General features: G+C 35.9%; 1 protein-coding gene across 1 annotated transcript in view; it reads left to right on the forward strand.

Annotated features, from left to right (window-relative positions):
* The window catches only part of DGKB (diacylglycerol kinase beta), a 310,728-nt gene that overhangs the window by 110,121 nt on the left and 175,703 nt on the right, over positions 1-24,904 (forward strand). Inside the window, 3 exon segments of the mRNA XM_032699151.1 lie at positions 6,236-6,321; positions 8,593-8,682; positions 10,922-11,082. Of these exon segments, the coding sequence (XP_032555042.1) occupies positions 6,236-6,321; positions 8,593-8,682; positions 10,922-11,082 (337 nt within the window).

The raw sequence follows: 24,904 nt of genomic DNA on the forward strand, positions 1-24,904 counted from the left end.
CATCGAACTTAAAAAAGCTCTGGCTACATTTCTGTCCACTAGTGACTTCATTTTCATGTATCTTCCCATGTGAAGGAATATGTATTTTAGGACAGAGGCACAAGAGGGCAGTGTTAAGTTCAAGCTGAAACCTTGCACTGAAGCAATTTAAACATTAGTCTTTTGAACCACGACAGTGTTTTTTAGAAAATATTTTCAATTTCTCTTCCTATTAGGAATCGAAATAGTTTTAGTTCAGTCACTTTGAAGAAATTTCTAATTAATTTTTAAACAGACACTGCTTGTTTTGGTATATTTTTTATTCATTCCACAGAAATGAATAATGCTAAATTTCCAGTTTATCTCCTGCCATCACTTCTTGCCCCTGGCAATACTATGTAGGCTGCATGTAATTTGTCCCTTAAGTGAGAAGTTGAATATACTGTGGTATTTCACTTACCAGTACTTGTTTCTTTTTCTGCAAGGGCTGTATTACCTAATAAAACCTGCCCATCCATCCATCTGTCCACTTACTCATCCATCTCTATAATGCCAGTTATGCTGGATTGTCAATCAAAATATTACGTTTATTTAATGTTGTCATATGTGTCATTTAGATCAAAATGTAACAGAGTTGGATATTGTACAGCAGAAGGAAAAGCTAAAGTGTATTCCTCATCCTCTAGTTATTTATAGTAGAAAGGGATAAACACAACATATATTTATTTTAAAGCATTTATGATTATTGTAATACATTTTAATGGAGTCTATTTTGAGAATTTTTTTTCTTTCGAATACCATTTCCAGACATGTTTACTCAACCTAGAGAATGTTTATAGTAGGTAGAATTTGCATTTTTTTGGTAAACCCAGGCTGTCTGCTTTAACCCATAAGTTAATGTTTTTAATTTTTGATGGTATTTTTCTCATGGGCTGCTGTCATCAACCTAGAAGATGACGTTCACAAGTTTTCTAACTTGAGTTCCAAACATCTGTGGCTAACATGAGTTGATATTTCCAGTTAATTTCTGTCAAAAATCTAAGTGTCTTCTATTTGGAAAGCAGGGAGAAAGACAAGATAACTATGAGACTAATAAAATTGTAAATCTTAGGGGGGCTGTGAAACTGATGGGGTTTTTTGGCGTGTTTTTTGGGGGATTGTTTTTGGGGTTTTTTTGAACAGCTCAATTGCTATGCCTGTCATTCTCTCTCTGCAGTGGGATAACCATGATCTTTCATGGAAATGTGTTGGAATAAGGTGCTTCAAAACCCAAAACAACAACAACACAAAAAAACCTCCAAAAACCCCAAACAAAAAACACAAAAAAGTCCCACCCAGCCCAGTTATAATGTGGGTTTTTTTTAATAGATATGCTGGTGTGTAGCAGGTCAACAGAAAAATATTTTGAACAAGTTGACAATGAATTTTAGTATCACTATCTGAATGTGCAGTTAATGAAGTGGATGTTGCCTACTTTCATGATAGATGGGACTGTACTTGTAGAAGTGCAGGAACAGCAGCAAAGACATTTCCTGTAGCTTCTTTGTATGCCTAAGCTAAGGTCTCTTGGAGCAGTTTATGTCAAGACTCATGTACATCTATATAAAAATATGTCCATGATGCAAATAAACCTCATGGCAGTGACTCTGGCAGTTTCCTTTCTGGCAATGAAGACTGACCTGCTGCGAGGCCTGAAAATCGAGGAGCTCTAGGCCAAAGGGCACCAGTACACTTTAAACATGTGTATAATAATTAATGTTTTACACATTTTACACATTTAACTGGGAGTAGAGAAATATGAGTGAGCTGGAGAAACCCTATAAGCTCTGCAGCTGAACACAGGCATAAAAGATACTCCACAGTTACAGGCTGCTACAGTTAACACAGTGATGTGAAAATTGCTGGGCTGATGCATTGTGTAATTTGTGCCTAGCACCTGTGTTTTTAGCCATGAAAAGAGTTTCCCTGTTTGGTTGTTATATCTCAATAGGAGTCTTCTACTTCTGACAACAACTGTTACTGTGGATTTAATGATCTTGAAGAATCTGAAATTCAGTTATTGTTCACCTCACAGAGAGGTAAATAATAGTGGGATGAATAGCAGTCGAGCCACAGACCCGCAGGACTCTGTAGGGAGGTCAGTGTTTCACAAAGGCTTTGTCCCTCTGAAAAGGCCCCTGTTCCCTAAAGTCTATTATTTAAAATGTCTAATTTATGGGTTTTTTTATACTCTATAATAGAAATTATGTCCACAAAAGTTGTATTTCTTTGTAACTTCCTTAAGCATTTAATTTGGAGAGCATGTATTTTTTAAATTCTATCTGCAATTTTGCTTCAACAAGCTTTTTTAAATCTTAAATTCTGCCCATTTAAAAGATACTCAAGACAGAAAAACTGAATCCCTACAACTTATGCTGTAATTTAGTTGGGAATCTACAGCACCTGGGCTTTTATAACTTCACAAAGCAATAGGTTTATTTTGAAAATTACACTATTTTCCTTGATTATTTGAATTGATTGCTGGAGCATTTCTTTGCTGTTGGACATTTGGAATACCCAGAGTATTCTGGGAAGAGATATACACCAGGAATGTTTTCAGAAGATAATAGCTTCATAGTTATTTTCTTCTGAAGGAAATCTTGAATCTGGCCCATATTTCCTTGGAAGGATTACATTTTTGCAAAAGAATGGCAAAGCCAGCAGTGATGATTTGGTTGTACTCTAATGATAAAAATTACTGTTGTTACACCATAAATCAGTGGTACTTAGAACTCACCAAGTCTTCACATGTGAAACTTAAATCCTGAGTTTATAGATATATTTTGAACAGCTGTTTAACAGTATTTTTGCTTCTATGACATCTGTAGTGTTGACAGCTGATACTTATCCTGAGATACAAATATCAGAGGATTACTCTTTGATTGTAATATTGACAGTTTTAAATTTTGCTTCCACTATGAGTGAAGAAGAGGCTGACTCATTTCACACATTGCTGTTGTTATGCCACCTTGTGTGGCTGAGACCGGAAATTCTGCATAGTGCGTTGCTTCTGGGCGTAAGAGAAAAGGTCATGTGCAGGTATCTAAATGGAAAATATTGCAATTTATGTTTTCAAATAGTTTTACTGTGAGTGGGGTAGGATTTTCTTAAACAGTTCTGTAAGAATGTGTATGTGTGGTATCTGTGCATAAATCAATTAATTACATGATTCAACAGCAAATAGTTACGTCCTCTAGCACTGGTGTTTTATTCATAAATGATTTTCCTGCATTCCTATGGATTTAGGGAGGTGATTATGAAAAACTGAACTAGAGTAATATAGGTATTTTAAACAGTTGCTCTCTTTCAGGTGGAAATTACTGATTTATCAGCAGAAACTCAATAATTGCCTTTGCGTGCATCCTTGTTTCTGGCAAAATAAAATAAAAATAGGCTGCTATTAAACACCTTCAGTGTTTAAATTTTTTTTAGGAAAATAGGACTAAATTTGTATTCTGGTCCTTTAACTTAGTCTGACGGTGCACAAAACCTTTATAATTACTTCCAATTTTTTTTAGTTTCACTTTAAGCCACTTTTACTAAGTTCTCAAACAGTTTGTTTTTGTTTTTTTTTTCCTTTTCAAACCACATCAAAAATGTCCTGTGGAGAAAAAAGTGACAGATGCTGTTAAACAATGATTGAGCACAACTTTCTTGGTAGGAAATACGTACTTTTTCCCTGAAGGTCTATAAAGAAATATTTCAAATTCTTTCTTTACAACTATAACAGTTCCTGAGTTTGAATGAAATTGTATAAAATAGAAAACCATGTTCCCTTCCCAACTATTAATGTAGGCTGCACATTCTAATTCAATGAATGAGATTTATTTACATATAATTATATAACTATATTTAATCTTATAAAGTAATTTGATTTTATAAATATTTATATTTGCTATAGTTTATTATATACACTGCATTTATATATGCAAACATACAATGTAAGGTATATTATGCATTATTTTTATGTGTTTTGTGTGTTAGATTTTTATATAATGTACATATTATATTTAAAAAAAGAAAAAGTTATGTGAACTTAATGCTGTACTTTGCTCAGAAAATTCACTATCTATGAATATAAAGTGCTCCAAGGGAAAAATGAATGAAGTTTATTGATAATATTTTTGACAATATGGTTTTGCCAGATTCTTCAGCCCCCACTTTTTTTTTAAGTTATACCCTTTTGATGAAGATTAAATATACAGTCAAAATAAAAAGAATGTTTGATAACCATAGGGTGAAGAAGCTTGTTTATAAAAAGAGACAGAGGTTTAGGTCTGTGTTCTGCCAATCTGGATCAATGTTAGCATCAACCCTGGACTTTTGGCGTTGTTCTCGTTGGTTGTTTGGTTGGGTTTTTTCCAGACTTTCTTTTTGACATCTTTTACAAAGGTAGAAATGCTTAAATATTTATAGACATCAGTAGCCTGCCACCACTTTTGGGCTATAGTTCAATTTTAAATTAAGCTGAAATACCCTCAGTATTGGAAGCAATATAGTTAAACCTTATAACTTTGTACAAACCCAACACACTGGGGCGAAGTGCGAATGCTGGTGACGAGAGGCGTTTGTCTCTGTGCCAGGTCTCTTGAAGTGATGGAGATGCACACCTGTGGGCCAGGACATTACTCAGCCTTACAGTGGTAGGAGGTGACTTCCAGCAGAGGGTCTTTCAGCACATATGCTTATTAGAAGATATGTTCCCCAAGTGTACCCAGTCAGATCTGGCACATGACATTTTGGATCAGAAGACATCCTATAGCACTTCTCCTACAGATGTGTGAAGTGGAATGTAAGAGGTGAGAAGAGTAAAGCAGACAATGCAGAGCCAGTAAGCATCCTTCAGGCATTGTACTTGACACTTGAAATTGCCTAAGAGCTCTTCTGAGCAGAGAAAATTAGAGGGAGTGGGACATCTGTTGAGCTTATTTCTATGTAGCTTTGCTAACCTTGAAATTCTGGTCCAAAACTAATAGAACAAGAAGTTGTCCTGTCATCTTCTATATATTATGTAAAATTTTTGATCATTGTACTTTTCATTTCCTTCTCCCTTGCTCACTTTTTTACTCTGTAGTTTTTCAAGTGTTCTTGATTTTATCAAGAGGCCTAGAAGATGTTTTAGGACTTCCTAGGGACAGGAACTCCATTCCCTGTGAAACATTAAAGTTTCATAAGGAAAAAGTATGAATTAGAGACTTGCAAGCTATTGTGTATATTTATTCACATTTAAGAATTTTTAACAATGTATTAGTTGTGCATTTATTAGGAGATTGCAAACTGGAAATCAGATCTGGTCACTAGAATATAGAATATGCATTAAGATATCTGTCACACTAATGAATAGAAGGTGTGTGAATGTACATACACACATGCACTCACACACACAGAGTTATTCAACAAAATTACTGGAAGTTTTCTGTCTAGTCACGATTTATTTGTAAGGACTAATTTCAGCATGTGTCAAAAGCTATCATGAAAAGATGCTTTTAAACTTAAATTATTGCAATTTAGGATTGTTTTAATATATACTCACTTGTCAGCATTACGGAACATAGGTATTGAATGAAAGGGATAATGGGGTGACAATACTCAATGGATATGGAAGCAGAAATAGCCAGGCAAATACTACCAAAGATACTTTACTTTTAAAATATGGTTTGTCGGATGATGAAATGGGTGTCTTAAATCTGCTGCTTTCTCATTTTGTATCAAACAATGATGGAACGTTGTTTTTACCAACCAGAGAATATTCAATTTAATATGTAGTAGTATACTACCAGAAATATGATGTTTTCATATACTTTTATATCTAGAACTTCACAAGGAAATGTTATGGCTAATGCATTTAGATAAATTAGACTTTTCTGTCTTGAGAGACTACCTATCTATTTACAACTAGGTGAACAGATAATATTTTCTGACAGTACTTTCAAACAAGATTTGAACTTAGACAAAGCTTTGGATTAACTGTCAGGTTCAAATGGTTTCTAGTATTAGTGTACCATAATAACCATTGAATTATCAACTTTGATTGAAATTTTTCAGATAATGCAATGTTGGATTGTATTTGTCTAAAAAATGAATGCATGAGCAGAAGCGATTATTATTTCAAGTGTTCACTTGCCATTTACTGTTAAATGAAATGTCTCAAGCCATAAAATGTTTGCATAATGCCCAATATTTATCATAATTGGGTGTCTTCATTTACTGTTTTTAGGTTAAATTTTTTCCGAGATGTTGCTGAGTTCAGAGTACTAGCATGTGGTGGAGATGGAACAGTAGGCTGGATTTTGGATTGCATAGGTAATCTCTACCGTTTGCATAGTTGTGCTTGACTCGTGGTTTTCCTTTTAATGTTCTTCCTTATATACCAATGTATGGATACAGCTATTTCAAACAAGAGCTTGTTCATTTAAATTTCTGAAATGTATTATTTTGGGACATGATTATTTTAAAGGATATTCAAATTGAAAAAGATATCCAAAATTTCCAGAAGTCCAGTGTTTGTAGTGCTCTGGGTTCCCTGAAGGCAAGAAATTTGAATTAATCTATTCTAATTTCATTTCAGAGTCTATTCTCCAATTGAATCAAATCTAAGTTGTTATTTTAAGACAATTTACCTTAACTCACTTGCTCTTTCACTTACCAAATTTTTGTTTATGCTCTATTATCCTATAATGGAGATAATGTACTAAGAGATGGTTCAGCTTTGGAGTTCTTTCAGTCAGTTTTGTGTAAAGTCCTGTGTACAAATCGTTAGGAAGGCCCAGAAGTCAAGGTATTACAGACTTAAACTTCTCAAAGCTTATTAGGGGGAATGTCTTCCACATCATTTATTTGGTGTTAGAGAGGCTGCAGAGAAAAAAAACGGGCATATGTGACGATGGAAATTAGGAAGGGGATGAAGAGAGGTCAAATGACACAATTGAAAGTTTATCTAGAGTGTGTTTAAAAGTGTGTGCTTTGGGGGGGAAGGACCAGAAAACTTTTTAAAAGTTCACTGAAAATTAAAACTGATGTCATGAAAGAATGACAGCAAAGGCATATTTCTAAACTTGGTTGGAAAAAAAAATCTTTTTGCAAATGCAAGCTGCTGATTGTAACTCTCAAATAGCATTCAGAGTCATAAATCAATGTACATAAATATCAGGTGTATTGCCTAAATGTGGAAGGAGTGAAGTTTTGCAGCTCTTAATTGTGTCATCGCCTTTTTCACGAGGTCTAAAATGTCATGCAGTTACTTTCTCTTCCAGTTACATTATTTGGACAAAATACTCTATTTTTTCTTCATAACTTACTATCTTCTGCAGCAATTTCTGTGTTACAGAACTAAGAAATTTTTGGGGGGATCCAGGATTCATCTGTTTCATAAGTGCAGGAAGTAGATTTTCAATGCTGCCTTTTAGGGAGCAAAAGCACTTTGGCATGTGAAGTGTAGAGAAAGCACCTGCTTCTAGATCCTGTCTAGTCTGGTCTTCCCAGATCTCCTAATATACAAAGAGTCTTAGCTGAGAGGAAGGGAGGAAGGGAGGAAGTAAGGAAGGAAAGAAGGAGGGAGGTAGGGAGGAAGAAAGGAAGGAAGGAAGGAAGGAAGAATTCTCATCAGTTTGAGACTTAAATGTTTTTTTAAATTATTTTATTAAATAGTTAATTCTCTTAAAGATTTTCAGTACACTGATATTGTGAATGTTAAATCTTTCTAAAGTATTGATAAATATCAAGACGTCCCTGCTGCATCCATTTTATAGATAAATTCCTGATTATTGCTGATAATTCTATGAACAAAATAACTGATTGTTTGATAAACCAAATATAACTTTTAAACTCGACATGCTATTTGTTTGACAAATTTTATATTTGAAATGTTATACCTGGGGGATAGCTCCCATAATTCCAGCTTTTCAGAAAGAATTTTCCACTTCTCGATGATGGTTTTCCCACTGGATTTTGAACAGAGATCCTTGGGCTTAAGATGCTACAAAAATATCGGTAAAGACTGAAAAGATGCTATAAATTTATGCATTTCAAAACATTGCTTATTAAATACAAAATAGACTTGATCAAATAGATCAGTGCTTGTTTAGAATAGCAGGTTTAATTCCTGATGGGCAAACTCAACTAAGTCCTGGTGTTAGTTCCAAGGACTTCTTGGTAATGGTGCTCATGTGTAGACACAAATCCAGGTAAATACATGGTTAAACACAGATTTGGTCACCCAAATTAAAAATTAAAAGGTTCGCCTAATTATTCATGCTCTTAACTATTACTCTTTTGCATTTGTAGCTGGGAATGGCAGAGCTGAGAACTAGAGAGAGCACACCATATTCAGTCTTGGAAAGCTCTTGAGTATCATTGCTTATAAATGCTTGTCTATGGGTTACAAAAATCCTTTTGATAACAAGTAAATCAGGATTAAGGATTGAATATTGACTGGAGAAGGGGCTGCATAATGGACTGGCTTGGTAAAATGCTCACTGCTGATCAGGCAGCATAATTTCATACACAAAAAGTGTTGTTCACTGAAACAAAACCTAACAAAGTTCCTTAGTTATGTTTTTCCTTCTTTATTCACAGAGAAAGCGAACTTGATTAAGCATCCTCCAGTTGCTATACTGCCTCTTGGGACCGGCAATGATTTAGCAAGGTGTCTGAGATGGGGAGGAGGTAAACACAAATTACAATATAATGTGTTATGGAGTTAAAAATTAACTTTTCCATCCAAGTCTATATTTGGATTTCTTTTTTATGAACCATTATCACCTTTCCTCTTTTTGGAATGAGCTGTTTGTAAATGTTGTATAGATATATAAAATATTAAAGGTTTTAATCACTCTTCATACCTTGTTTGTAGCTTCTGCTGTCACCAAAAAGGCTCCAAGGTGTAATGAGAGTAGTGTATAGCTGTTTGGTTGGCTTTTTACCATCTGTATTGCAGTTATTGATTTAATCAATACCTTGTAAAGGGAGTAGTCTTAAAGGGGTTTTAGTTGGGACTTTTGTGAAAGGGTTACTGAAAACAGCTAATAATGGGTTTGGAGTGGTTTCATCTTCTTTTAATATTTAAAAATATTAAATGAAAAATGTGTCTCAGCCTAGGACTAGTTCCTTTAGTCCACTCCCTTTCTGTTCTCCTATAGAAGATTCCAGACGATAAGTGCTGTGTTGCTATTTATTAGGAAATGAGAAGGCAAAGAATGCTGAAAGAAGAATATACATACAGTCAAACCTTTAATATCCTTTGCATCCTTTCCTGGATGTATGGAGCTTTACTCTCAGCTACTTCAATAACTTATTTCCATTTAGAATTTGCATTCCAGGATAACTTGAAGGAGACACAAGGAAGAAAGACTTAGGCAAGACTCAATCTGGGGTGAAAGCATGTTTTATGGGCTCATAGCCAGGTCTATTTCAGGTCTTGGTTGTTTCAGTCGAGATATTTTGTATTTGGAACTTGACTGTTTATTTGAAAGTTCTCAGCCTTTGCAGATACCTTACTACTTCTGTCTCATCCAAGTTTTCTTTCCAAATGTCTGCCTTGTTACCAGAGAGTCTTTAGCAGATTCTTAGTAGTTTTCATGCTATAGAACTTCTCTGTTAACTATAATTGAGGACCTCCTTCATTCTCTGTCATGACCTGATTGTTTACATTCTCATAGTCTTGGGGGAAAAGAAAGGAAAACAAACAAGCCAAAATCCAATTAAATCAGCCTTACCTCACTTTCTCAATAGTTCATAGACTAGTCACAGAATAATCAGGTTCCCTAGTCCAATCTCCTGTTCTAAGCAGGGTCAGCTATGAAAGCATTTGATTATATTAGTCAGGAGCTGTTCCTCCATTCACTTTTAATGTTCTAAGTGGACTAAAATTTGGACTAAAATAGAAAAAGACGGTGTTAAAATATTCTGGCTTTCGTCATTCTTTGCCCAGTTGCTTTTGGTAAACAATACCATAATACAGATTTTCTGGAACTTCCGTAGATGGGAGAGGAGACAGGGCTTCCAGAAACTAAATTGCTGGCGAGTGATCTCAAGAATGCAGACAGATGGAATTGTACATGCTGCTGTTATGCAGTGGTTAGCAGTAACTAGCAAAAGTGTATCATACAGCCATAAAGAAATACATCAGCAGTGGGTTTTGAGCAAGGAGGCTTTCAATGGTTTTACCTGCTAAAGCCGTTAATGATCCGGGAAGTACATATTGCTTGAATATGAAAATTCTTCTTCTTATTTGAAGAAGGAATGAATCCACAGATCTTAGTTATCTATTACAAAGTCATTTGGTCTGGATAGTATTCAGAGTTGATAGTCACTTAGTAAAATCTCCACAGTTTTTATGCATACACACATCCTTCTTGTGTGTACTCAGGAGTGTGCAAATAAGTTTTCTACTCAGTTTAGTATACAATGTAGTGAACTAGTAGTGAATTACACGTGAGTGCTTCTTGGCAAGTAAGAGTGAGATTTCTCTACAGAGCAGGATGAAACACATTAAGAGGTTGTTGAAATATGGAAAATGTTATTTTTGCTGATAAGTCATCAGTTATGGATTTGAAATTTTGGATTTGTTATGCTAAACCACATTGAAACAATCCATAAAAAATAGTAGATTACTTTTAACCTTTCAGTTTCTTGTCAGGCTTTCATCAGACAATCCTGCTTCTCAGGTCTTACATGCATAGTTTTCATTTTTCTAGTCATAGAATCATAGAATAGTTTGGGCTGGAAGGGACCTTTAAAGGTTAGTTATCTACTCCAACCACCGTCTCCCCCTGCAATGAACAGGGACGTCTTCAATTAAATCAGGTTGCTCAGAGCCCTGTCCAACCAGTTATCTAGAAAGAGAAAGAAAATGTAATGAAACTTTATTATGCTTGATTAAATAACTGGTTTTATGTTTTGCTAGGTTATGAAGGTGAGAATTTGATGAAGATCTTAAAAGACATTGAGAATAGCTCAGAGATTTTACTGGACAGGTGGAAATTCGAAGTAATACCCAATGATAAAGATGAGAAAGGAGACCCAGTGCCTTACAACATCATCAATAACTACTTTTCTATTGGCGTGGTAAGACTTATGCTTATCCTTAACTGATTTTCTCTTTCTGTTTTGAATAAATATTTGCATCACATGTCTTCAAATGAAGAATTGTTGGCTACAGATCATTTATAATGTTGTTTTGCTAGTGAAATGAATACATAGATGACTGACAACAATTTGCATAAATTTACTTCCTCACATTCAAACCAGAACTATTTTTCAGGACTGTCTACCTTCCCATTTATATAGAAGATATTTGTATTGTCCTTAATGGTTTACGAGCAGCTATAGCACTAAATTTATATTGTCATTTTGAAGGTCCTATAAAAATATAAAGGAAAAACTAATCACTTAATAAGAACTCTAAGCAACCTTTTCCATTAGTATTCACATAGTCCAAACTGTTTAAAAGAATAGTTGCATTCTTTATTCCTTCAGGGCAGCTTTAAATAACAAAATAATAATACAAAAAAAGCCACAAAAAAAAGCCCCACAAGTGGCTTCTTAGTTCTGTCTTATAGGGATATTCACAACTTGAATGAATTAGAAGGAAAAGGAATTTAAGCGGCTCTTCATGTCTGAGGAACTGCATCTCTTGTTTGTGCTTCAAACATGTGTGTTACATGTACTATCTACATTTTTTAAAGTTAGCATGAATTTCTTTATTCATATTTGACTTTTGGTTTGTTGTTAATTTCAGATACTGTTCTCCAGAACCATTACTTCATATCTCACTTAGGTGTTTCCCAGTTGATTCTTCCTGCCTACATGCAGAAACTTACACTCAATTGGATTATACTCTCTTAATTTTTACTGTTTCTCCAAGGCACTGTGAAAACTATTGGTGACCTACAACATATTGCACATTGCCTCATAGATTCCTGCCAAGTAATAAGCACAGTCTCTAATCCAGCGTGAATAGAACCTGCTGTATGAATTTTGTAACAGTATGGCAGAAATTCTATGTAATAACAAACAATCTAAATGCATGCTTAGAAAGGCCAGGAGATTAAAACTGAATAAAATTGTGCTTGATATGGGGCTCTTAGTGCTTTAGGACCATAATTCAGGTGGGAAGGGATTGCAGAAAGTCATTAGTTCTAAGCAGGGTCAGCTGTGAGAGCAGATCACATTGCTCAGGACATTATCCATTTAGGTCTTAAAAGCCTCCAAGGATGGAGGTGGCACAACATCTCTTGGCAACCTTTTGAGGTGCTTGACTATCTTTATGATGAAGATTTTTTTCCCAATATCCTGTCTGAATCTCTCGTTTCAACATAAATTATCTGCCTCCCCTCCTCCTATTATGTGCTGTGAAGAGATCTGGCTTTTTCATCTTGATAACCTCCTCATAGGTACTTGCAGGCTATTAGATCTGCCTGAAGCTGGCTCTTCTAACCTGTGATCCACCTTATCCAGCCAATCTATTTTCTTTAATCTTTTTCCAGCAATCGAGACCATAATATCCCAACTTGGATGCCAGAATGCTGAGGTAGACAGTGTTCAAAACCTTACTGAATTGAGCATGACATCCACTGCTCTCCCCTCGTTTACCAATCAAGTTGTTTTTAACATAGGGCAGCAATCAGAATTAAATTTGCCCCTCAGAAGGAAAATGATACACTAAGTTGAAAAGGAATGTTGGAGACAGTATGTGAAAAGTTTGATTAGTATGTTGAAGCCGAACAAGACAATTTTTTCTATAGCAGTCTGAAAGCTCTGATGTGTGTGTAAGTACTGTACTACGTCTAAGTACAGGGAAAAAACTAAGAAAGAGAGTAAGATGTAGTAGGTGAATGACTGTGTGTAATGTTCAACCCGCTGAAAGCACGAAGCACAGAAGTACCATAAAAAGCGTAAGCCAAGCTGTGTGTCAGTTTCAAAGCAGGAGCTAGAAAACATCTAAGAGCAATGTAGAATAAGATAAAGATTTTTCAAGTGCTCACATCCATCATTCTGTCAGGATGGCAAGATACCAGGAGAGAAGTTCCATCTGCTTCCTAATAATACTGGAGTCACTGAAACAAGCTAAATATCCAAGAAAAAAAAAAGTGCATTAAATCATATTTGCTTTAAAAAACAAAAACATCACCTCCAAGAAAACCTAACCAAACCAAAAAACCTCTGCAAGAATATAGTAGGGTCATCTGAAAATGGAAGCTTGTCTTGGAAAGCCACAGGTTTGGTGAGCTGGACAAACATAACTGGTAATATTAGAGGACAAATAAGCAGGCATGACAGAGACAGGAAACATTAGGCCACCTGTCAGACAGTGGCAAGTTCAGTTACTTTGGAAGAGATGACATTGCTCAGGGCATTTGTTTTGTTATTTTCCTTGTAATCTACATGACCAGCTTTAATAGTGATACATTCATGCACTAGGTTGATATCTATCCCAGTGATCATCAAAGACAGAGTTATCACAGACTGTATTCTTGGGCTTTCCATTTCTGCAGTTGCTTCAGTAGTGGAATTTCAGTTATGTCACTTCATTTGGCCAACTTGCTGTTATTATAAACTATCAAAGGGAGTGCATGTGTAGACAGAGTATGTCATTGCACATAGTATTTGTCATGGTTAGCCTTTTCCCTATGGATAAAACAGTCAGTATAACTCTTGCTGCTTTCTTCAAGAACTTACCGTTAATGGTGGCTCAACATGTCTATGTGGACAGTTGCTTTGGATAAGCTTGTGTGCTGTAATACCCTTGCAAATCTTTATTTTATCCTAGCTTTTTTCCATGTCTGTATCTCAGACCTGTAAAACAAACAAACAAAAGCAAACACTTCCCGACTCATTTATAAGGCATGCTATCTTAGAATAGAGAAATATTTTCATAAAATTCAGTAGTAACTCTTCAGTTCGATGCTTGAAATTAACCCCTCAAAAAACCAAAAAACTAAAAAACCTCATGCAAATAAAATAATTATCAAACCAAACCCCCATATGCTCATGACTGTATGCCATTGTTGCTCAAAAAATAAGAGGAAAAAAGTGGATATAGATTCCGCCAAAACAAACTCCTATTTTTGAAAACAATTGCTTGCAAGTCTACTCTCAGATCTTGCCAGGATTGACCCAGTTTCTTCTGTTATGCAGTGATAGCAAAGTATAAATGCACATTGTTAATTGTAAATATAAGAAAGGTATTAAGCTATTGGAGAGTGTCCAAATGAGGGCAAGGAAGGTGATAAAGGACCTTGAGGGGAAGCTGTATGAGGAGTGGTTGAGGTCACTTGGTCTACTCAGCCTGGAGAAGAGGAGACTGAGGGGAGACCTCACTGCAGTTACAACTTCCTCATGAGGGGAAGAGGAGGGGCAGGCACTGATCTCTTCTCTTGCTGACCAGTGACAGGACCTGAGGGAATGACCTGAAGTTGTGTCATGGAAGGTTTAGATATTTTTAGATATTAGAAAGAGGTTCTTCACCCAGATGGTGATTGAGTGCTGGAACAGGCTCCCCAGGGAAGTAGTCACAGCACCAAGCCTGACAGGGTTCAAGAACCACCTGTAAAATACTCTAGGGACATGGTGTCACTTTTGGGGATGGTCCTGTGCAGGGATAGGAGTTGGACTTGATGATCCTTGTGGGTCCCTTCTAACTCAGCACGTTCTGTGATTCTGTGATTCTCTGATATATTTGGAGTGCGTGTCCTATGAGGAATGGCTGTTTAGCCTGGAGAAAAGGGCGCTCAGGGGTGACCTTATCACCCTCTACAACTACCTGCAACGAGGTTGTAGCCAGGTGGGGGATGGCCTCTTCTCCTGGGCAAGCAGTGACAGGACAAGAGGACATGGCTTCAGGATGAGCCAGAGGAGGGTTAGGTTGGGCATTAGGAAGAAGTTGTTCACAGAAAGGATGATCAGACATTGAAATGGGCTGTCCAGGGAGGTGGTGGAGTCATCATCCCTGGAGGTGTTTAAGGAAAGACCTGGCACTTAGAGCCATGATCTGTTTGACATGATGCTATTTGGTCATAGGTTGAACTCGATCTCAGAGGTCTTTTCCAACCCAATGGGTTCTGTGATAAAATTGATGGGCATATATTCTCTGAAATTCGCAATATATTCAGTGAAGTTCACGATAATTCCGTGAAATTCATAATAAGCGAAGAACATGGTGAAATAATCATTTGCTGATTGAGACCTGAGCAGCAGCCATGGAAGATGAGTTGACCAATAGACAGTGAGGCATACTCTCACATAAATACAAAAACCAGAAGACATTGTAACATTCTTTGTTACCTTGAGAAGGACTTTCATCTGCACTGTTAGCAAACCCCACACTGGCATGGTCAAAAATTTTATATACTGCTAAGATGTGTAGAAACGATTCTTTTAAGCTTAGGGGTAAGTAGCTTAGTTGTCAAGCAATTTCAGTTAGATAATAATCACTTAAAATGAAAGTGACTGTCAAGGCTGTTCATCTCTTACTGGGAAGTTATTAAAGGATATCAAATATGTAGGGAAAGTATAATGCTTATTTTTAGTGCTTCTCAAATGATTATCTCAAAGTGAGACAAAGTGGGTATTTTGATAACTCCAAGAATGCCTCATGAAATGTTCTGTTGTGATTAAACATTAGAAACCTTGACTTTCACTAAATGCCTGGTTGAAAAGAGGGGAAGGAGGAAGAAGCCATCTTATACACTTAGGGACAGGAAAAATGTGTGAAAGAGCAAAATATCTATGCTTTCTGTGCTTTCTCTTCAAAGTGGATATTCAAGAGAAATGACTCAGTGTTTCTCTCTACCAGAGCCACCTTCTAATAATTGAGAGGGGCAGGAGATCCACAGGAGTCCTAGGAACAAGCCACAGACATGCAGGATGCATGATGGAGGCAGAGTTGTGTAGGCAGAATCATAGTGGAGGTTTTGGGTTTGAATTAGTTCATTAAAAGTTAGGAAATACTGTGAGCTAGGCAAAGTCTATTCACTTATACTCTTTTTTTAAAAACCATTTTTATAACTTACTTCTACTTGGATTAATCAATAAAAGTACCTGGAAAATTGCTCAGTAAGTCCTAATTTTCTAAATGTGGGCATACTAGCAGTATTGTAACTGCCACACATTTATGGAAGATTAAAAAAACCCAAACAAAACCCAACTAAAAAACCCAGAGAAATCAGGCAAAAACTATAATGAAGTTCTTTAAAAAATATCTCATTATGATTTGATGTCTCATAATTAATAAATTTTATTCCTAAAGATAGGTGAGTTCTTCAGAGGCTCCTCCTTGACTGGAGCAAATAGCTGTAGGCCAAGCCAAAGGCACAGTTGTAGTCGTCTGAGAATCAAGCATCATTCTTCTGCAGCCAACTTAGCTAGACCCTGCTTTTTTACATTTATTACACAAACAACTTAAAAATATTAAATAAAAACCAATTATTTTTCTCAGATAATGGTTTATCTCAAAAAGGGCTAAAATTTTTTAAACCAAATGATTCATCTATTTCCCATTGACTTCCTTTATAGTTGCTAATAACACTTTGCATTGCTTTCCATTTTGTGGATAATAATGCTGAAAGAAACTATGAATAGATCTTAAGATGAGAGTCCTAAAGTAGCTTTCCCAGAAGCAAGCATCATTTTGAATTTACTGTTCTGCCACTGAATTAACTTAAGAGTTTAGCCTTTATGGAGCTAAAATTAGGTTGACATAAATCAGTACTGAGGATCTTTAACCATAAACATTTTCTTTCTATTTTCTTTAATTGTTTTAGCTTTTAAATAAATCATAAATTTATCTGATGTTAATAGGAGATAAACTGTTAACAACACTGTTTAACTATCATTTGAATTTTTGTAACTGTATTACAGAGCATATGCTGCTAAGCCTCTTGCAGTTCTGTAATTAGAGTGTCGGAGCATCATAAACTGAACTTGCAAACATCTGCATTGTCTTTTAGTACAAGTCCATATGGAAAGAAATATTACTGAGATAGATTTTAAGGCAATTTATTCTAGACAGTGGCACAGTGCAACCTTCCCTATGCTAAAACAGCAGATACCATTATAAAACGAAAGCAGACCTTATTGGTGTCAGGGCAGTATTCGAGATGTAAGAGTAAATCAAGAGTGATAGTTCTGGTTGGTGTTTACAGATGGCAGTTCTAAACATTATACTAGAGATCATTGCATATCCTTGCCTTTGACTAGTAATGTTCTATATGAATGGCTGATTAGATAACTCTGATTTTCATGTCTCTTTTCTTCCTCTTGGGCCATATTCCATGAAAATTTTAAACTAGTTTATGTTTTTGACCACGTTATGTAGCTGTTATGTGTGTAAAGAGCATACATAGTCTCTCTGTTCACGCTGAGGTTGATTGCCTAATGTTCTGTCCGGGAGGACTGCAAGGTTTGCTGTCTCTTAGGAAAACAGCAGAGTCCCCTAGAGGCTTACATTCTTTGTAGGTCCAGGATTGCTTTTCCTTTGTCTAGACTGATCACCTGAATGCATGCTTTAGGGTAAGCCTACTTGGGATCTTTGCTGTTGCTGCTCTTTTACCTGCATAGGCTGAAGAGTTGTTGTCAGCGGAGTCAAGCTCCCTAGGAAGCTTAAAGCTGTAGCTGATTTCATTCAGACTATTTCATTTGCATGAGGTACTTAAGATGTGGAAAACATCTTATTTGTCTACTTACTGAGACAGGATTTAAATAAGAATCTTCCAACCTCCCTTCAACTAAAAATTTGAATATGTGGTGCAAACACATACACAAGAACATATTGGAGGGAAAAAAAGGAGTGGAATGCTCTAGGACAGTAATTAAGACAGTAACCTGGAAGAGAACTGGTATATCCAGATTCCTGTTCCATCTGTTGTTTTTGTCCATTTGATTATCTTGTACATGGCAATTCAGAAACTTACATTACTGTGAACGACTTCTTTTCTAATATCAATAGGTAGAGAATTTTAATGTAAAAACTGAATTTATGGAAGTAGAACATCTCAGTCTTTCATTCAGTCTTTACAACATGTGATAATTGAGTTCATAGCAATATGGTGATATTCTCATTTGGATGATCTACAATAAAAATGTTTTTGTGAATGTTTTTAGAAAAAAAAGGCAGTTATTTAGGTAGAGGGGAAACTTCTTTAATACTAGTAAGTTTACTATAATCAAGATGTGTTCTCTGAAGAATTATTATCACAAAGTAGCAAAGGTCTAATACAAAGACAAGTATACTTTTGTGACACCTAATACGTTACTATCCAAATGCACTATCAAATAGTGACAAATATTACATGGTCATGACTTAATATCCTTCAGTCTTAACCAGTCCCTAAGAGCCTCTTATTCTGCCAGTAAAGAAAAATATGACTTCTTAATTCTCTTAATCATAAATTTTAACTTATTAAGGGTCTACTTCCCCATACTCTGTCATCAACCTCCACTTCCATTAAATCTCCTTATTTTTTTTTTCAAAACTGGGAAAAAAAAAGAAAATCTTACATAGAAGCCTTATTTTTGTTTTTTTTTCTTGAGAAAGAACATTTCATTAGCATTGATAGGAACTTTGACTACCAGAATTTTTAGTCTCAAATACCGGTGTCTTAAGTAGGGTTGTTCCTCTAAGTGACTATGTGGTCCCATAACCTTTTAATTTCTATGTAATTTTATTATCTATGCTATTTTTTTTAGGGTATATTTATTACTACAAGAAAAAGGAGTTTATTATGGAATATAATATTTACAACTAGGAATGAATTTTTGTTTTATAGTGGGCCCATATTTTGGAATTTCAAAGCCTCATAGCATTTTGGTGTTCATGGTGGTTAAAAGGAATTTGTTTCCCCTCATAGGAAAATATCATAAGGGCATTTGCTGATTCAGTGCAGAATTTAAGCACATGAACGTTTTAACACTAATTCAATGTGACATTTAAATATGTGTTTAAACTTTCCTGATCTAACGAAGCAGTTAAATACTTAGTTAATTTTTTAAGCATTTTCTGCATTTTCATTAATATGGCTGGACAAATGCACATGTTAAATTCTGGGCATTTGGTGTTAGCTAATTAATTATTAAAATGGGATTTGTAGGTATACATAACTAAAAATCATGTTTATTGGTTTGCTGAACTAATATGAACATAAACACATGCCTAAGTGATTTTGTGAATCCTAATCATCACTTAGAATGTGCTAATGGAATGCTGTGATATATTACGTTATTTCTGTGCCAAAGAGGGAAAGAACACTTCATAATAAACAGTATTATTGCTTTGTAATCCAAATAACTTCTTTTTTCCTGAAAAAAGGGTTAAGAAAATGAACAATTCATCCATGTGTGAATGCAAATGTAATATTAAAAGATCCATATTGATATTGGATATGTCATAGCCTCAGTCTTGTAGCCAAATGTGTAAAAGTGGTTTTTCTATCTGTGGAGAGAATTCTACTGTCTTTCAGAAGGAGTATGTTCTGAAGAACTTCAATCCCAGATTTAAAATACTGTCATATTGAGAAGTCTTTGGTAGTTCAATGTATCATCTTGTTTAATTTCTTCACATTGCTAATTTTACTAATTAGTTATTCTTACAGGTTTTTGCTACTTGCTTGTTTGAATCCTCTTTAGTCTTTTCAGCGTTATTGCTGTTGAAATTCATCTGCAGAAATTTTGGACATAATATATGGCAAATATGATGACATAGGGTTTTTGTTGAAGGGGGTTATTTTTTTCCGTAAGGCAGAAAGCCACGAGCTTATACCACGTGCCACGTAAAGCTGGATCTGTAGAACAATTCATAAATAAGGAGCAATAGAAGCCTGTCTGAAGATTCCCTCTTGCTAATGTGCTGTGGTATTTCCCTGGACGTGGAGAATGTGAATTCCATAACTAGAACATAACTACTTATCCTTAGAGTTGGTAATAGCTATACTGCAATGCTGCTGGTGGTGTTTCCTGTTAGCTAGTTTCTGTCTACCCGTATGGATTTAGTTTACCTTCTGAATCCCTCTTACCATCATAGTCTTCTGCCATTCATAAAGTGTATCAGAGTACCCTCACAGGAGGGTTCCCTGTACTGCATGGAATGTATAAGGTACTTTCATGCAGAGAACCAAAGTTTCATAGCTTACTCTACTACGTAATGAGACGTGCTACTACAAAAAAAAGATGATTTCCAGAGGTACCATTTATTCTATTTTATATAAGTACAAAGAAATTGACAGAACTTAGATTATTCTTCCTGTTTGCTTGGTTATTTATTTATTTTTATTTTAATGCCAAAGTGTGAAGGTATGGCAGTCTGTGCTGGAACTTTCTGAAAATATGTATGTATAACATATAGATTTATTAAGGTTTGTGTGTGTGATTTCCCTTACAGTGCAGTAAGAATACTGAGGTTTGTGCTGAATTCACTGTAGGTTTTGTCAGGTTCAGTGAAAATATATTTCTGTGGGCTATATTTAAAGTAGCAAGTAATTTTGCTCAGTAGGAGTGTAGCAAATGATGCTGAGTCCCTTCTGTCTACAAAACGTGCAGTTTGGGAGTCTCAATTCAAACTGGATATAGTTCATTCCCCTGCTATGAACTTTCCTAAATGTGCTTATCCTAAAGTGACCTAAATGACTATCAATGGTTTGGCCTGTGTGTCTCCATATTATGAGAGAAGCACACTAGCCACAATAAATGTGTTATATCCAAAGATATCTGGCTGAGATGCACCAGTCCTTGCTTCAAAAAGAATGACAGGAAGTGGGAATGATTAAGAGATTTGCTTTAAAATTTAGTTGCTGCTCCAACAGTTTTTCAATAAACCTGAAAATTTCATATTGGTTTACAGTGTGACTAACTTTGACCTACCATATACCCCTTCTGTTTTCCAATATAGATTTCTTTCTTTTGTCTTTTTAGGTCTTTGAGTCTCAGTTAACTGCTCATAATGAGGCGAGAACAATGCTAAATGCCTTGAACTAGGAAAGGCTCCCTTGTTTTAGATTTATGAATATCTCATGCACTTGCTATCCCTTACTACCCGTTCCTGTCATAAAATTATTCTGGTGTGGAGAGTGACTTGTTTGCTATACTCAGTAAAAACTTTAAGAAGAATCATGGAGAGAGTCTTTGGCAGTTACTTATATCCTTCTCTTTAATTTATAAGGGATTTGTAAAATAGAATAATTTCTAGAATTCAGAAGATGTATGTTAAATTTCATGATTGGGAAAGCAAGTTATAATAAATAAAATGCAATTAGGCATTATGAACTTACTAAGCAGATACTACAAAGGATATTTTTTAGGAAGAAGTACAGTGAAATGAAACTTTCAGTCCTCTGATGTTTTACCATTGCATACCTTAGCTAGTAGAGATTTTGAGTCTTGTATGTTCAGGGATTTTGCTGGGGTTTTTTGTTTTGTTTTATTGTGTTGTTTTGAGGGTGTGTTGCATTTGTTTTCATAAAGGGAAGGTCTATAAAGCAGCCTAGTCAACAGCTACTGTCCTAAGTGACAGTTATAAAAGAGAGTATATGCCTAAAGACATAATTAATCTGCAGTGAGCTCAGAACAGCTCCTTAGCTAAATGCAACTAAATCAGCTACATAGTGTGTAATTAACTTACAACTATATTAGTCCTAGTACAATATTATTCATTATACATGTAAGTTATTTTCTCCATATGAAATTTGTAATATTCTAAGTAATGATTAAGAGTTGATTATAGTATTTCATTTATATGATCATAATATAATTGTGATGTATGTTCATCTTGTTAATGCTGTTATTCCTAGTTGTTCTTAAAAGAAATGTCAAGGATGTCAGGAAAACATGATGTGAGGTTTTTTTCCCACAGACTGAGAAGCATCTATATTCAAATGACATTGAAATTTTAATCCTTGCCTAGATTTTGTAATTCTGCTTGTTAGTGATGACAGGAAAGTATCAAGGAAAGATAGAAGCCAACTTTATATTGAAGTCAAGTGTAAGGAGAATAAGGTTTAAGGTTGGTCATAAGATTCATTCTGAGCTTAAAGTAGGAAGAAGCTTAGAGGACTGAGAAAATTAATTGAAGAAAAAAGGCAGATATTTTGAAGACGTGTGAGGCTAGCAATAGAGATAAATTGCATCTGGAAAAGGTTTATGAAATGTGCAAGCTGTGCAGAACATAAGGTACACTCTTTGTACACTGATACCTTCACCTGGTGTGGTGGGTTGACCATGGCTGGACGCCAGTTGCCCACCCAGCTGCTCTATCACTTCCCTTCCCAGCTGAACAGGGGAGAGAGTAAGATGGCATACAACTCTTGGGGACGGCTCAGGCAGTTTATTAAAGCAGGAGGTAGGCGAAAGCTTGTGCATGCAAAAGCGAAGCGAAAGATAACGTTTATTCTCTAACTTCCCATCAGCAGCATGGGCAGCCAGTCCCAAGAAGCAGAGCTCCAGTACATTGGCCAGTTCCTCACAGTCAGCCATTGGAGACAATGAAATGCCTGCCTTCCTGGTCCTTGCCTTAGCTTTTATATCTGAGCTGATGTCATATGGTCTGGAATATCCTTTTGGTCAGTTTGGGTCAGCTGACCTACTTGTGTCCCCTCCCAAGATCTTGCCCTCTATTAAGAAATGAATGTTACAGTGCTGATGCTGTGCTCAGCAGTAGCCAAAACACTGGTGTGTTATCAACACCCTTCTAGCTAACCAATGCAAAGCACAGCACTGGTGAGGGCTGCTATGGGGAAAGGAACTCCAGCTCAGCCAGACCCAATACACCTGGATAAGCTGCAAGACATATGTCTCTGTGTACACATGTAAAACTATGTGAAAATAGCTCAATTGTAATCATTCTGTTTTCATGTGAGAGTTAATCCTGATATGTGTAAACAAGTTATGTAAATGAGTTGCTTTACCAACCTTCTCCCTGACAACATCATTTACCTTTTTCCCGTGCCATTAAAGATCCTGTCTCAGAACTTTACTTTCACAGGTCTGCCAGAGCCCTACTGAGTCTTTTCAGATTGCCTGTCTGTAGCTGAGAGGGCCAAAGAAATCAGAATCATGCTGACTCAAGTGCCCATTGAGGATATGAAGTACAGTTATTTCTGAGAACACAGTATAAAACCCATCTGTTACAGGTACAAAGATGGAGATCCATTTTATAGGCATTTTAGATAAATTAAATTTATATATATTTAATTATATACATTAAGAAATAAATTCTTAATTAATTGCTTCAAATTAATTATTGCTTAGGAAAGTAGCCACTGGAATTTTTTTCTCTACCTTCTAATTCTGATTGTCTTACTTTAGAAGAACAGTCCACCTGTTGACTATATTCAAAATTGCTGTTAGCACTAGAAAATTCATCTGTGATATTCATCCATAATGAAAAGGGTATGATGTTATTTTAGTGTGTTTTATGTAGTCATAAGTGTTGTGTTCTTGATGCTATGAGGTAGAAAGAGTAAAAAAAGGCATTCTGGACATAGACACAGGTATAAAGAGGACAAATAATCAAACATAGAATCTGAGATTTAAGATGGGCACCCTCTGCAGATTTGAAGGAGAAATTTGATGTGTGAATTGCATGTTAATAGGCACAGGGAATTGTTTTTTTTGGCATCCACCATACAATCGTAATGTATAGTACATATCTGCAGTCAGTCTTGAGACCAGATAGAGATCTTCTTTCAAATACTCACAAACACTATTTAGGAAGCAGTTTTAAGTTCTGAGAGATTGTATATATCTGAGAAGAGCTCATGTCACAAAATGTATTAAAATAATAATAGTATATCGACATTTAAATTATGTGCTCTATTGAATTACAGTGTGTGTTATACAGGGGGGAATTATCTAAAAATCTCAGAGACCTCGAGTTGTCTGCCATGTAGCATTATGTACATATCTAGAGAGTTGATAGCTTAATTGATATTCCTGTGGTACAAAAATATTCTTTATATCTTCAGATCTGAATGTTTTCTACATTTTGATGGCAAAGTCCCAAAAGGAACATGATTTAACTAAACTGAAAGTGGGTGGATTTAGCCAAGAAACAGTCTTATGTTACCATCTGAACCAGGTGGAACTAGAAGCAAATTACTGAACATAAGTTATTCCATGTCCTTACTGGAACAATTTTGTACTAGAAAGCCTCTACAGGACACATAGCCAAGGAACTCTCCATTCACTATTTGTGATTTTTCACTTCCTTCATTTAAACTGGAGCTCTGAGGGTATAACATAGCAAATTCTTTATTTCTGTGACAATCCCAAGACTACTTAAGCTTATAAAATGCCAAAGAATGAGTCAAAATTGTTGCCCTTACGCTGTCGTTTTCTGTTACTGGTGATGTCACCAAGGCTGAATGGGCTGATGTGGCACACTGGAGTAAAAGGCGTAGGACCACGCATTTTACTCAGTGCTTTCCAGTGCATCCTGCTAAGCAATCTCACCATAGAGGATGCTCCCATCAAGGTCTCTGGAAGCACATCCACACATAGAGCACAGTGTGCTATGGTACAGTGTGCACCCACTTGCACCTGCACCTTAGTTTAGCACCACTAAGCGACATACACACTCTTCAGTAACTGTCTAATGTAGGCAGAGCACCCTTTCTGTGGCAGCCTGTGGTACCATCCCAATAATGAGGTTTCTGGCTAGTGGACTGTCCTTGGTATTACATGCAGTGCTGCTGCAATGGAAAGACTGTTCGTGCAGGCATTCCAGTCCCTTCACTGGCGAAGAAAGAGCTCCTCAGACGCCGGGCTGTCTAGGCTGTTCACATATGCTCTCCTTGCTTTTCTGCTCCGGCTTTTCATGTTTTCCTTTTCACTATACTCTGTAACTCACAATGTTATACCTTATAACTGGTGTTGCACCAGGGGAGTTTTAGATTAGATATTA

Source organism: Chiroxiphia lanceolata, chromosome 1 (assembly GCF_009829145.1).
Source record: "Chiroxiphia lanceolata isolate bChiLan1 chromosome 1, bChiLan1.pri, whole genome shotgun sequence".
NCBI classification, from domain to species: domain Eukaryota; kingdom Metazoa; phylum Chordata; class Aves; order Passeriformes; family Pipridae; genus Chiroxiphia; species Chiroxiphia lanceolata.